The following is a 14496-nucleotide window of genomic DNA, read 5'->3' as shown; positions in this document are numbered from 1 at the left end:
AAATCTCACAGACGGAGCTGACTCTGTTTGTCCCTTTGCTTCGCTGCTGCTACTCGGTAAAAACGGCAAAAATAACGTCCAAAGTGGATTTAATATCAAACGGAGGCAGAATTACCGTCCCCGCCGTCAGTCCGGATCGTGTCCGCGGAGCTTGAAGCGCGGTTGGATGTTTTATGTAGTGGTAAGCTAGCTAAAGTTAGCCGTGTTAGCTAACATGACGGAAAAGTTGAAGTCGGAGCTTTAAAGTGCGCTAAAGCAGAGAGGAGAGGACATCCGGGGACAGGTGTGGGGATATCTGGAGTTTTCATATCCAAACATTGGACATTGGACATTTCACACGGGCTCCGGTGGACTCGGTGTCATTTTTGCTGGATTGGACTGAAGCTAACAGCCGCCGGGTGAAAACACCGTCGGTAAGTTGTTTGTGTTGATTGTTTGTCTCCTAAAGGCTGTTATAGATGCTGTGTTACATGTTATAGATGCTATGCTACATGTTATAGATGCTGTGCTGCATGTTATAGATGGTGTGTTACATGTTATAGATGCTGTGTTACATGTTATAGATGCTGTGTTACATGTTATAGATGGTGTGTTACATGTTATAGATGCTATGCTACATGTTATAGATGCTGTGCTACATGTTATAGATGCTGTGTTACATGTTATAGATGCTATGCTACATGTTATAGATGCTGTGCTACATGTTATAGATGCTGTGTTATATGTTATAGATGCTGTGCTACATGTTATAGATGCTGTGTTACATGTTATAGATGGTGTGTTACATGTTATAGATGCTGTGTTACATGTTATAGATGCTGTGCTACATGTTATAGATGCTGTGTTACATGTTATAGATGGTGTGTTACATGTTATAGATGCTGTGTTACATGTTATAGATGGTGTGTTACATGTTATAGATGCTATGCTACATGTTATAGATGCTGTGTTACATGTTATAGATGCTATGCTACATGTTATAGATGCTGTGTTACATGTTATAGATGCTATGCTACATGTCATAGATGCTGTGTTACATCTACAATTCTACAATTTCATTTAGCAGACGCTTTTATCCAAAGCGACGTACAACACAAGCAAGAATTTAGACTTAAGGAAAAAACCCTTAGTAAGTGCAAAAAGTGCTTCAGGTGTGATTGGTCACAGGTATTGCCATCTAGTGGCAGAAGAAGTGCCCCCCCCCCCCTTTTTTTTTTTTGAAACCAAGGTAATAACCAGTAGTGATCTCAGCATCTGAAATTCAACAGTCTCAGTATCACTACTTACGATGACAGTCACATACAACATCACACAACTTTGTCAGTGCTAGATAATCATTAGGTGCTGGGTTTTGGACCATCTGACTTAATTTACCCCAAAGGGCGAAGAGAAGAGTCAGGTTAAGTGCCTCCGTGTTTTTCGGAACAAATGAGTTTTCAATTGTCTCTTAAAAGTAGAAAGGGACTCAGCAGATCGCACAGAGTTTGGAAGTTTGTTCCACCATTTGGGAACAACAGAAGAGAAGAGTCTGGCTAGAGATTTAGAGCCGTGCTGGGCTGGAAGCACCGGGCGTCTTTCGCATGCAGAGCGTAGTGGGCGAGAAGGAGAGTAGACCTGGATCGGGGATTCCAGGTAGGCTGGAGCAGTTCTTGTGATTGTTTTGAAGCCAAGAGAAGTGCTTTGAATTTGATCCTGGCTGCCACTGGAAGCCAGTGAAGAGAAATTAGCAGCGGGGTGACATGTGCTGTTTTGGGCTGGTTGAAGACCAGACGTGCTGCTGCATTCTGGATCATCTGAAGAGGTTTGAATGAGCATGCAGGGAGGCCTGCCAGAAGAGAGTTGCAGTAGTCAATGCGTGAGATCACAAGAGCCTGAACCAGAAGCTGTGTGGCCTGTTGGGTCAGGAAGGGTCTGATCTTCCTGATGTTGTAGAGGGCATAACGGCAAGACCGAGAAACTGAGGCCACATGAACCTTAAAGGTCAGCTGGTCATCGATCATGACACCCAGGTTTCTGGCTGAGTTTGTGGGCACAAGTAGGCTCGAGTCTAGTTGAACACTGATCTGAGGCTGAACAGATGGACAAGCTGGAAAGACCATGAGTTCGGTCTTAGACAGATTTAGCTGAAGGTGGCGTTCCTTCATCCATGTGGAGATATCAGCCAGACACGCTGATATCCGAGCTGAGACCGTTCTGTCATCAGGTGGAAAGGAGAGGAAGTACATGTTATACATGTTATAGATGCTATGCTACATGTTATAGATGCTATGCTACATGTTATAGATGCTATGCTACATGTTATAGATGCTGTGCTACATGTTATAGATGCTATGCTACATGTTATAGATGCTGTGTTACATGTTATAGATGCTGTGTTACATGTTATAGATGCTATGCTACATGTTATAGATGCTGTGTTACATGTTATAGATGCTGTGTTACATGTTATAGATGCTATGCTACATGTTATAGATGCTGTGTTACATGTTATAGATGCTATGCTACATGTTATAGATGCTGTGTTACATGTTATAGATGCTATGCTACATGCTATCTGCTGTGTCAGAAATGCTGTTTGTTGGTGTTTGTGTTTCCTGTCTGCTCTGTTATTAACCCCTTAGGGACTGCTCGGTGTGTGTAATGTGCTTTTCAATCTTCATTTTTTGATCATTTTGGCTGTGTTCGTGCATTTTGGTTACATTTTGGGAAGATTGTGTATGTTTGTATAATCTTGGTATTTCCAGCTCAGCTCCAAACAGTAAGTCTAAATTACACCGTGTAAACAAAATGGTTAAATTCATACGGTTAAGTGCTAAACAAACAAACAGTTGAAACCCATTCAAACTGGAATTTTTGATCCCACAGCCATTAAAGCATAAAACATTGCAAGGTATTATTTCTTGGTCTCATTCTGGGCTTTTGCCTTGAAGTTTGTCTCTTATGCGATTTTCCACCTGATGACGTCATTGTAACCATATTTTGCACATGGAGCAAATACATACTGTGTCCACGAAGTGACCTGTCACACTTAATGTTGCTGTAAATCATTGACATCTTCCATGCTGTGATAAAAACAGCAAAAACAAAAATCTACTTTGCATGTAGGATATTTAAAAATAATTACCGCAATGAAATTAGTTTTAGGTTGGAAATTCGACAGACTTTAGCTCCGATCCAGCAGCGTCGCTTTACACGGCTGTTGGCAGTGCAGGGCGGCGAGGATATTTAAAAAAGTTATCAAAAGTCTGCGCAAAACTTTTACACTTTGTCTGTGGATTAGCATTGAGTGCCAATGTTTTGCAGTAGTGTGTGTGTGTGTGTGTGTGTGTGTGTGTGTGTGTGTGTGTGTGTGTGCACCTGTGTGTCACTGTGTGTGTGTGTGTGTGTGTGTGCACCTGTGTGTCACTGTGTGTGTGTGTGTGTGCAGACGCTGATGAAGAGGATGATGATGAAGGTGATCTCCTGATCTGCTCTTGGTAATCTCGTTAGCTCCGACACACCTGAGCCTGATTACTGTCTGTCCGCAGGGGCGGGGCCTGCTCAGCTCTGACCCCGCCCCCTGACCTCACTCTGTGTGTGTGATTAAAGTGGATTTGTTGTCCGTCAGCAGCAGTTTGCAGATGGAGAGCTGAGACTGTGAGTACACACTGATTCATTTGTCTACACTATCACTCCGTGTGTGTGTGTGTGTGTGTGTGTGTGTGTGTGTGTGTGTGTAGCATGATTACAGATTATTGATGATACGGGATTGATTGATCCTCTGACAGCTGCTGTGTGTGTGTGTTAAACAGACAGCTTTAGAGTGACAGCAGTGTTTTTATAGCAGACACAGTCATGGAAAACCTGGGGGAAAAAATGCAATTTCACCATCACAATTTCCAGGCCTTGAAATGTACTGGAATTAGTAAAACTCACTGAAAGTTTTGGAAAAGTCATGGATTTTTTTGTGTCTTACTGTGGATAGCCCTCCACCAAATGTAACATAACAGCAAATTTATTTTATTCTTTCTCTAAATGTTTTGATATAATGTTTGACAAAATTTGGTTTAATGTCACGTTTGTTTTTAATATCCTCCCAGCATCCTGTCTCTCCGTTTCTCCATCTGTGTCTCTATGTCTCTCCATCTCTGTCTCTCTGTCTCTCCATCTCTATGTCTCGCTGTCTCTCTGTCTCTCTGTCTCTTTGTCTCTATGTCTCTATGTCTCTATGTCTCTCCGTCTCTCTCTAATGTTTAAAGAGTCTGATATGTTTGAAAACTGCCAGGCGAGTGTGAGAGAGAAAAATATCTATTATTATGGGTCCTGGAAAAGTTCTCAAATGTTGTCCATTGAGATGTGTAGGCAGCCTGCAGACAGGTGAGCTTACCTGTGCAGGTGTTATTGGTGCCTCCAGGTTACAGTCAGACACAGAGTTTAACATAAATCTAACAGACATTTCTTTGAAATTTGGATTATTTTTATTTCTATATATAAATTATAAATTAATATTTTATATATGTGTAATTATCTGTTTTTATTATTTATGTTAATGTTATGTTAATATTGACTATAAATCAGTCCCTGAACTGATGGAAACATTGACACCAAATTACAAAATTGTGTGTGTGTGTGTGTGTGTGTGTGTGTGTGTGTGTGTGTGTGTGTGTGTTGGTGCTTTGTACAGATGGATCTGTTCTGTATGAACCTCTTTGTTTCTATTCACTCTGTTAACGCCCCCCCCCCACACACACACCATCTCCCAGACAAACCCATTGGTCATGTGACCTGAGCACAGTGACATCATTATCTCAGTGTGAAGTTAAAGCTGCAGCTCCTTGCTGGTTCGAGTGCCGCTGAGCTGCAGAGATCCAAACTGTCCTCATAAAATTCCCAGTAATGAGACTGAATGTGTTTCTGTGACAGAGTGAGACCTCTCTAATGTAGTTTAATGTTTCTGTGACAGAGTGAGGCCTCTCTTATATAGTTTTGTGTTTCTGTGACAGAGTGAGACCTCTCTAATGTAGTTTAATGTTTCTGTGACAGAGTGAGACCTCTCTGATGTAGTTTAATGTGTCTGTGACAGAGTGAGGCCTCTCTTATATAGTTTTGTGTTTCTGTGACAGAGTGAGACCTCTCTGATGTAGTTTAATGTTTCTGTGACAGGGTGAGACCTCTCTGATGTAGTTTAATGTTTCTGTGACAGAGTGAGACCTCTCTGATGTAGTTTAATGTTTCTGTGACAGAGTGAGACCTCTCTGATGTAGTTTAATTTTTCTGTGACAGAGTGAGGCGTGACGGCGAGCTGGAGTCTGTCAGTGACATCAGTAGCAGGTGACGACCTTCCCATGGTGCCCTGCAGCCTCCAGGGTCGCCATGGGAGACAAATCTTACTCAGAATGCCGAGCTCAGGAGCTGTTCGATGAGTTTGTGTCGGCGTCGACCTGCCGGGCGGCACTTTGGTCCTTCAGTCAGCTGTGTGAACACCTGCAGCTGGACCGCGGCGCCGCTGAGAGGCCGCTGTACCGACCAATCAAAAGGCGTCTCAACTACTGGAGGGCCAACGCTCTGTGGGCCAAACTGGACCGAAGGGCCGCCCAGCAGGAGTACCTGAGGGCCCATGCCTGCACCAACACCACCGTACTGAAACTTATTGTTATTATTTTATTCTTGTTATTGTTGTTATTATTATTATCATTATTATTGTTGTTGTTGTTGTATATAACCACACTGATTGGTCACCTGTCTGTCTCTCTCTCCTCTCTCTGATTGGTCACCTGTCTGTCTCTCTCTCCTCTCCCTGATTGGTCAGTGTGTGGTGATAGGGGCAGGGCCCTGCGGCCTGAGGATGGCGGTGGAGCTGGGTTTTCTGGGAGCTCGGGTGGTGCTGCTGGAGAAGAGGGACTCGTTTTCCAGGAACAATGTGCTGCACCTGTGGCCCTTTACCATCTATGACCTGCGGGGCCTCGGGGCCAAGAAGTTCTACGGGAAGTTCTGCGCCGGCGCCATTGACCACATCAGTGAGTGTGTGCTCCGTTACACCTGTCTGACTTGGACGGACAGATCGTCCAATCACAGCGTCCGTCTCCTGCGTGCAGGTATCCGTCAGTTGCAGCTTGTCCTGCTGAAGGTGGCACTGCTGCTCGGGGTCGAGGTTCACGTCAACGTGGAGTTCAAGAGCCTGCTAGAGCCGCCGGAGGACCAGCACCGTCACAGTGAGTACCACAGTACTACAGTACTACAGTACTACAGTATTACACTGCAGCAGTAAGAAGTGTAATACTACAGTACTACACCACAGAACCCCTGTAACTGGGAATAAAGGAAGAAACCTCAGGAAGAGTGGCAGAAGATGATGAGGAATCCCTCTTCCAGGACAGACAGACGTGCAATAGTATATAACAAATAAAACACAATCATGACAAAAAGGAAAGAGAAAGAGAGAGGGGAGGAGAGGGGGAGAGAGGCACAGCAAAAATGGAAACAGATGCACGTCATATTACAATAACGATAGGTGTGAAATTACTAAATGCACTCTATGATAATATTGTGGGTGTTGATAAGAGTCCCATGCGTATATTGATAGTGGAGGCGTGGCTCATAATAAAGGCAGTAGAGAGTTGTGTCAAGCACAAACACAGGCGTAGCTTCAGGCAGGACCACAGCAACGGCAAAACCAAGACCAGGGATCGAGATCAGGGCGAGCCGGGGGTACAGTATTAGTGCAGCCACAGTACGAGCAGGGGCACGACCAAAGGCAGGATCACAGCACCAGCACAGCCATCACCACGATCAGGCACAGCTAAGACTGCAGCCAGGATCCAGGAAAACTAGGAAACAAAGGAGCAGGAATGCTTCGGAGAGTCAACCGAGTTAGAGTAACGCAGTAAACACACATGAGCTTTTTCAGATGGAGGAAGTAAGAGAAGGAAAAAGGAGCTCAGCTAATCAAGTAGTACTACAGTACTACACCACTACACCACTACACCGCTACTCCACAGTATTACGGCACAACACTGCTGTATTACAGTACTACACCGCAGTATTACAGTATTACACCACCACAGTGAGAATGACAGTGTTACAGTACCATACCACAGTATTGCAGTATTATATAGTGCATAGCAGGCACCATCAGAGCTCAGTCTGTGGTCTCTGCTGGTGGAGCAGCTGAGCTCAGAGACACAGGGACACCTGGTGGTGGAGGGAGTAGTCGCAGGAGTGTAACCAGCCGGCGGCCTGCAGAGAGGGCGGTGTAATAATGGCAATATTTTACATAGAACTCTGTGATTTAAGGATTTGAGGATTTATTTGGACCAAAGCGAAGCTGTTGATTCATGGAACAAAATCACTGACTAGATCACTGACAAGAGGAACCGAGACGAGTTTAGAAGAGTTTGATTTGGTTTCTGTCCAGTTTGGATAAAGTGTCTCTGTCTCTCTGTGTGTCTGTCTCAGTCTTTCGGCCTCTGTCTCTGTCTGTCTTTGCACAGAGGTGGGCTGGAGGATGGAGGTGAGTCCAAAGTGTCATCCTGTCAATCAGCTGGAGTTTGATGTCATCATCGGAGCAGACGGACGCAGGAACACACTACCAGGTGAACCGAGTCTGACCGAGTCAGGCTCCGACCGAGTCAGGCTCCGACCGAATCAGGCTCAGATCGAGTCCTCGAGAAAATCACCTTAAAATGAGAAAAAATAAAAACATAAAAGAAAGTGAAACAAGGAAAATCTACAGAGAAAAGTGTGCTTGAAAATTGAAGAATTTTGTGACATCATTTCAATTATGTAATGATTATTATAAACATAGTTTTTTCTAGCTTTTAAAAAAATAGTGTTCTCAGGGTTAAACTGACATTAAGTGAAGAATTGAGTCTGAAAACATCAGCTGTGCAGAGAATTAACCCTTTGATTCAGGAAACAACAGGAAGCGTTCTCTGATTGTTCCACAGCTTTGACAGGAAACTTGATGTTCATGTTTTGTTGAGATTTTTGGACTTTTTTCTCACCATATGATGGAATTACTTCTTTTGTTATAAGTAAACTTTATTTTGAAAGCGCAGTGCTCACTGCCACCAGCCGTTACTCTCACTGTGTGTGTGAGCAGGTTTCAGGCGTAAAGAGTTCAGAGGGAAACTGGCCATCGCCATCACCGCTAACTTTAAGAACAGGAACACCTCGGCCGAGGCCAAAGTGGAGGAGATCAGCGGCGTCGCCTTCATCTTCAACCAGCACTTCTTCCAGGAGCTACGGCAGGAAACTGGTAACTAACTCCTGCTTCAAACTGGCTCAGGCTGGTTTAAACTGACTTAATGACTGTGGACAGACTGTCCTTAAAACTCCTCATCGCTCATCATCATCATCTCGTTTCAGGGATCGATCTGGAGAACATTGTTTATTACAAAGACGACACGCATTACTTTGTGATGACAGCCAAGAAACAGAGTCTGCTAGAGAAGAGAGTCATCAAACAGGTAAACTCACCTGGACACATGACATCACGTAGACTTAGAGCAGGTGAATCTCACCTGGACACACGATGACACGTAGACTCAGAACAGAACAGGTAAACCTCACCCGGACACATGACAACGGTAAAAATATTGTCCTCCATCAGGACTTTGCGGACACTGAGCTGCTTCTGTCCCGGGGGAACGTGGACCAGAATGCACTGCAGGCGTACGCCCGTGAGGCCGCCGACTTCTCCACCAATCACCAGCTGCCGTCTCTGGACTTTGCCATGAATCACTACGGTCAGCCTGACGTCGCCATGTTTGACTTCACCTGCATGTACGCCTCGGAGAATGCTGCCATGGTCCGCCAACGCCACGGACACCAGCTGCTTGTCACACTGGTGGGAGACAGCCTGCTGGAGGTAAGACAGACAGGTGGACAGACAGACAGGTGTCTGACATCAGTCCTGACAGTGGGTCTGGTCTCCATAGTCCCAGATAATTGAACCCTCCTCAGTCTCAGTCTCGGTCTCAGAGCCCACATGGTTTGGCTCTGAGCAGCTGGACTCTGTCAGCTGACCTACTGACAAACAAACACTCAGTTTTGCCAGAATTTAAAACCTTGTAAGTTCAAATGTTCAAAACTGAGAGTGTAGATTTGTCGGTCTGATTGATATAAAAGAGCGTAGTCTGCATAGAAAGGAACATTTTAACTCAGCGTGACAGAGACGGTGCGTTTGCTGTCGGCTCTGGAGAATGAAAAAGGGCCCAGAGTGGAACCAGGTGGAACACCTTCACTGGTTAGTTTGGTTCTGTTTGAGACGGCAGCCTGAGCTCTGTCTGAGAGACAAACATCAACCCATTTAACTGAATGTTCAGACCTGTGTTTTACTCTGAAATATTTATTTGTAGCATGTTTATGAAATATGTTAAATCATGTTAAAATGATGAACAGCTTATTCAGTGATGGAAGTTTTTTCAGTATTTTTAGTCAGAATGAAACAAATCATGTAAAATCTTTTGCTCATTAAATTGTGTAAAATTGAATTTTTAATACTGGAAGTTTTTTTTCTGGAGGATTTGAGTGTGACCCGTGCGAGAGGGAGATGGTCGCTGATGTCTGAGTGGAGAACTTACAGGGATCGTTTGTGAGGGAAAACGTGTTTTCTGAGTGTGAAAACAACAACTGCAGGTTTATATTTCACAATTAAGTAAAACATTAATTCTGTGATAATAAAAGCTAAAAATACTTGCAGCTGCAAAAAATGCTCTTGATTTGAAAACTTTATTATTACATGATGCATTCTTTAACCTTCAGTGTTTGTGTTTCTGTTTGTGTGTGAATAAATCATTCATGTGCACAGCAGACACCAGAAAACACAAACAGCAGGACAGTCAGCTGGTTTATGAAATGATCCGATCAGAGACAGTTCACAGAAATCTGCACAAAGTGTTTCTGTACGCAGCTGAGAGCAAATGTAGACTGAACACAATGACGAACCCAGCCGGTGAAATGATTGGACAAGAGCAGAAACAAACAGGATGAAAGGACACATTACATGTCCTTTTAAAGAACTACAAAAACTTCTCCTGGGTAGACGCTGCAGGGAAATGACTGAGTCTGAGATGCATCGCTGTGTGAATGCCGACGGTTCAGCATCGATTAATCGATTATCTCAGTGGATAACTGACATTTTATGATTCTGATCTGTTCTGTGGACACAAAGAGGACTCTCTCCTCAGTCGGTCCTCCTCAAGTTTCTACTGTTTCCTAAGTCGCTGTGAGGGTCCGAGGACAGAGGGATGGTGCCTGCTGTAAAGCTCTCTGAGGCAAACTGTGATTTGTGATAATGGACTTCATAAAAAAAGATATTGGACTGATGGAATTTTTGATGTCCCCCTTTCTGTCTGTCCCACTGTCTGTCCCCTGTCCCCCGTCTGTCTGCGTGCAGCCGTTCTGGCCGATGGGGACAGGAATAGCTCGAGGGTTCCTGGCGGCTCTGGATTCAGCCTGGATGATCCGAGCGTGGAGTCGGGGCGGAGCTCCTCTGGACGTCCTCGCTGAGAGGTACACACATACTACATGTGTATTGATACACTATTTAAACTGTATACTGTGTGACACGTCTGTCCATCTGTCCCTGTGTCCCTGTCTCTCTCAGAGAGAGTGTGTACCGTCTCCTCCCTCAGACAACTCCAGAGAACCTTCAGAAGAACATCAGTCTGTTCACCGTCGATCCAACAACACGATACCTGAACATCAACCTGCAGCTCATTACACCTGCTCAGGTACACAGTGATACTCATTCTGCGGCCCGTGCCCCAAATCTGGCCCCTAATAGGGCCCCTGGTGGCCCCACAACCATCTTCTAACTGACAGTAAAAGTAAAGTGATTGACACTGGGAACTGTTTTTGTCCTTTTCATGTCCATAAGGTGCCAGAGTGCAAAAAAAGGTCCGAATTAAGACCCCAGTGTCCTAAAATTCCAGAAATCCTAGAAAGGTCCTAAAATCCCTGAAACATCCAGAAATACTAAAATTGTAAAAGAAAAATCTGAGAAATGTCCTCACATCTGAGAAATGTCCTAAAATCTCAGAGACAACCTAAAATCTGAGAAATGTCCTAAAATCCTAGAGAAGTCCTGAAATGGTAGGGGTTTTGGGGGAGTGGGACCTCGAATGGGCTCAGACTGATGGGTCTGATGGACATGGGGTCAGATTTAATCAGGTGAGTTTGTGTCTTTTGTCTTTCAGGTGAGACACCTGGTGGACACAGGTGAGGAGGTGGGACTGAACCCAGGCTGTGGTGACATCATCAGGCAGAGTGAGTGATGACCTCATCAATAAAAAGATGAATTTTAATAAATAATAATAACATCTCCCTATTAGAGTGAGCTGCGCTGTGATTGGTCGGCTGTCTCCTCCTCCTCTCTGATAGGCTCGTTCTCTCAGTCCAATCAGCTGCTCTCCTGGTGCCAGGAGCAGACTCGTGGTTACCGCGGCGTCACTGTAAGCGACCTGACCACTTCCTGGAAGAGTGGCCTTGCTCTCTGTGCGCTCATTCACCGATACAGACCCGACCTCATGTATGATCATCATTAATATTATCTTTAATATTATTATTATTATTATTATTATTATTATTATTATTATTATTATTATTATTATTATTATTATTATTATCATATACAGTCCCAACCTCATGTATGATCATCATTAATATTATCTTTAATATTATTATTATTATTATTATCATATACAGACCCGACCTCATGTATGATCATCATTAATATTATCTTTAATATTATTATTATTATTATTATCATATACAGACCCGACCTCATGTATGATCATCATTAATATTATCTTTAATATTATTATTATTATTATTATCATATACAGACCCGACCTCATGTATGATCATCATTAATATTATCTTTAATATTATTATTATTATTATTATTATTATTATCATATACAGACCCGACCTCATGTATGATCATCATTATTTTTATTATTATTAATTTTATTATTAAGAATTTTATTATTATTATTATTATTTTACGCAGACCTGATTTCACATTAAATGTTTTATTTTATTGTATTTTAGTCTAACAAGAGATCAGAGTATTTCCAGCAGTAAAGGGTCCTCTGAAGTTTTGTCCTCCTGTGTGTCCTCAGAGACTTTGACTCTCTGGACGTGTCCTCAGTGGAGGACAACACTCATCTGGGCTTCGACGTGGCCGAGCGTCACTTTGGGATTTCTCCTCTGATGACGGTGGACGAGATGGCGTCCAACCGAGAGCCCGACTCTCTGTCCATGGTCATGTACCTGAGCCAGTTCTACCAGCTGCTCAAAGACACGCCCCCCGTCCCCTCAGGTGAGACGCACCCCCGTCCCCTCGGGTGAGACACTGCTGCAGATACAGAGAAAAAAAACTCAAATAAGACACCAGCGAGACGTGGAGACTCTGAGACAAAAGACTTGAAACAGAGGAAATACCCGATTGGGTCAGATTAAACTGAGGGCAGTCTATCTCTGTCTCTGTCTCAGGGACTCTGGTCCAGAGCTCTGACCTGAGGACAGCTCTCATCACTCCGGCATCTCTCCTCAGCAGACTGGGACTCAGTCCGTCCAGGAAGAGGAACCCAAAGGTCTGTCTGCTCATCTGTCTGTCCCCATCACTCTGTCCTCATCAGTGTGTCTCATGATGTCTCTGCAGTCTGTCTGTCCTTATCAGTGTGTCTCTGTCTGTCTGTGAAGGAGCAGAGGGACGCTGTGGGGAAGCGGAGGAGGACGAGTGGACAGCAGGAGGTCAGTTCAGTTCTCAGAGACAAAAACGGTCTCTGATCCAGAATCAATAAACAGTTATTGATTCCATCAGTCTGATTATTGATCAGTCTGATTATTGATCAGTCTGATTATTGATTAATCTGATTATTGATCAGTCTGATAATTGATTAATCAGATTATTGATCAGTCTGATTATTGATTAATCTGATTATTGATCAGTCTGATTATTGATCACAGAAACATTAACCATAAAAACTGATCCACACAAAGACACCAGAAAAGGAGTCAAAGGTCCAACTCTGTCGGAGACAGCTCGACACAAGACGGACACAGAGACGAAAACAAACACACAATTAATTCACTCTCTGTCCTTTAGTTTGTGTCCTTCAGTTTCTGTCCTTCACTCTCTGTCCTTTAGTTTGTGTCCTTCAGTTTCTGTCCTTCACTCTCTGTCCTTTAGTTTGTGTCCTTCAGTTTCTGTCCTTCAGTCTCTGTCCTCCAGTTTGTGTCCTTCAGTGTCTGTCCTCCAGTTTGTGTCCTTCAGTGTCTGTCCTCCAGTTTGTGTCCTTCAGTCTCTGTCCTCCAGTTTGTGTCCTTCAGTCTCTGTCCTCCAGTCTCTGATGTATTATAGAGAAGTTTGGATACAGCAAACCTGTTTCTGTCTGCAGCCATGTGACCTAAACGGCGATGATGATGTCATCAGCCAGGCGTGTGATGAGGCATTAGTGGGTGGGGCCAGCCGCTCCAGAGTGCGTCTGATGGCCAATCAACTGCAGGCAAAGCTGGACGAGAGCTCCGCCTCCTGCAGGAGCTCTTCTTCTTCTGCGGCTTTACGAAAACAGGTGAGCTGAGTGTGATGTCATCAGAGACAGGTGAGCTGAATGTGATGTCATCAGAGACAGGTGAGCTGAGTGTGATGTCATCAGAGACAGGTGAGCTGAATGTGATGTCATCAGAGACAGGTGAGCTGAGTGTGATGTCATCAGAGACAGGTGAGCTGAGTGTGATGTCATCAGAGACAGGTGAGCTGAGTGTGATGTCATCAGAGACAGGAGAGCTGAGTGTGTGTATGTGTGTGTGAGTAGATGTGTGTGTGTGTTTGTGTGTGTGTGCGTGCGTGTGTGGGTAGATGTGTATGTGTGTGTAGATGTGTGTAGATTTGTGTGTGTGTAGATGTGTATGTGAACGTGTGTGTACGTGTGTGTAGATTTGTGTGTGTATGTGTGTGTGTGTGTGTGTGTAGATGTGTGTGTGTGCGTGTTCTTAGATTTGCGTGTGTGTGTGTGTAGATGTGTGTGTGAACATGTGTGTACGTGTGTGTACGTATGTGTAGATTTGTGTTTGTGTATGTGTGTAGATTTGTGTGTGTGTATGTGTGTAGATTTGTGTGTGTGTGTGTATGTGTGTGTAGGTTTGTGTGTGTGTAGATGTGTATGTGAACGTGTGTGTGCTTGTGTGTAGATGTGTATGTGAATGTGTGTGTGCTTGTGTGTGTGCGTGTGTAGATGTGTGTGTGTGTGTGTGTGTGTGAACATGTGTGTACGTGTGTGTACGTATGTGTAGATTTGTGTGTGTGTGTGTGTGTGTGTGTGTAGATGTGTGTGTGTGTGTGTGTGTGTACGTGTGTGTAGGTTTGTCTGTGTGTGTGTAGATGTGTATGTGAATGTGTGTGTGCTTGTGTGTAGATGTGTGTGTGTGCAACTTTAGAAGGACAGCAGCAAACAAAAGAGCACCTGAATCTGATCATCATGATTATTATTAATCAGACGTTCACCG

At 44.0% G+C, this 14496-nt stretch overlaps 1 protein-coding gene across 3 annotated transcripts in view; it reads left to right on the top strand.

The window, feature by feature from the left end:
* Positions 1–6: 6 nt before the first annotated feature.
* The window catches only part of LOC121961649 (protein-methionine sulfoxide oxidase mical3b-like), a 29340-nt gene continuing 14850 nt past the window's right edge, over positions 7–14496 (top strand). The window contains exons 1-17 of one of the 3 annotated variants that reach the window (XM_088073080.1): positions 7–413; positions 3428–3636; positions 5263–5616; positions 5789–5996; positions 6075–6191; positions 7470–7571; positions 8081–8236; positions 8347–8447; positions 8591–8848; positions 10379–10494; positions 10589–10715; positions 11181–11250; positions 11365–11512; positions 12108–12307; positions 12481–12581; positions 12691–12741; positions 13389–13562. In XM_088073080.1, coding sequence (XP_087929206.1) covers positions 5353–5616; positions 5789–5996; positions 6075–6191; positions 7470–7571; positions 8081–8236; positions 8347–8447; positions 8591–8848; positions 10379–10494; positions 10589–10715; positions 11181–11250; positions 11365–11512; positions 12108–12307; positions 12481–12581; positions 12691–12741; positions 13389–13562 — 2193 coding nt within the window. In that variant the 5' untranslated portion in view covers positions 7–413; positions 3428–3636; positions 5263–5352. The remainder of the gene's footprint in view (positions 414–3427; positions 3637–5262; positions 5617–5788; positions 5997–6074; positions 6192–7469; positions 7572–8080; positions 8237–8346; positions 8448–8590; positions 8849–10378; positions 10495–10588; positions 10716–11180; positions 11251–11364; positions 11513–12107; positions 12308–12480; positions 12582–12690; positions 12742–13388; positions 13563–14496) is intronic. The other 2 variants (XM_088073081.1, XM_088073082.1) reach the window with 2 other exon arrangements.

Source organism: Plectropomus leopardus, chromosome 22 (genome assembly GCF_026936395.1).
Source record: "Plectropomus leopardus strain MGB_pleo_1.0 chromosome 22, ASM2693639v1, whole genome shotgun sequence".
NCBI lineage: Eukaryota > Metazoa > Chordata > Actinopteri > Perciformes > Serranidae > Plectropomus > Plectropomus leopardus.
This window is presented reverse-complemented; position numbering and strand designations above follow the sequence as displayed.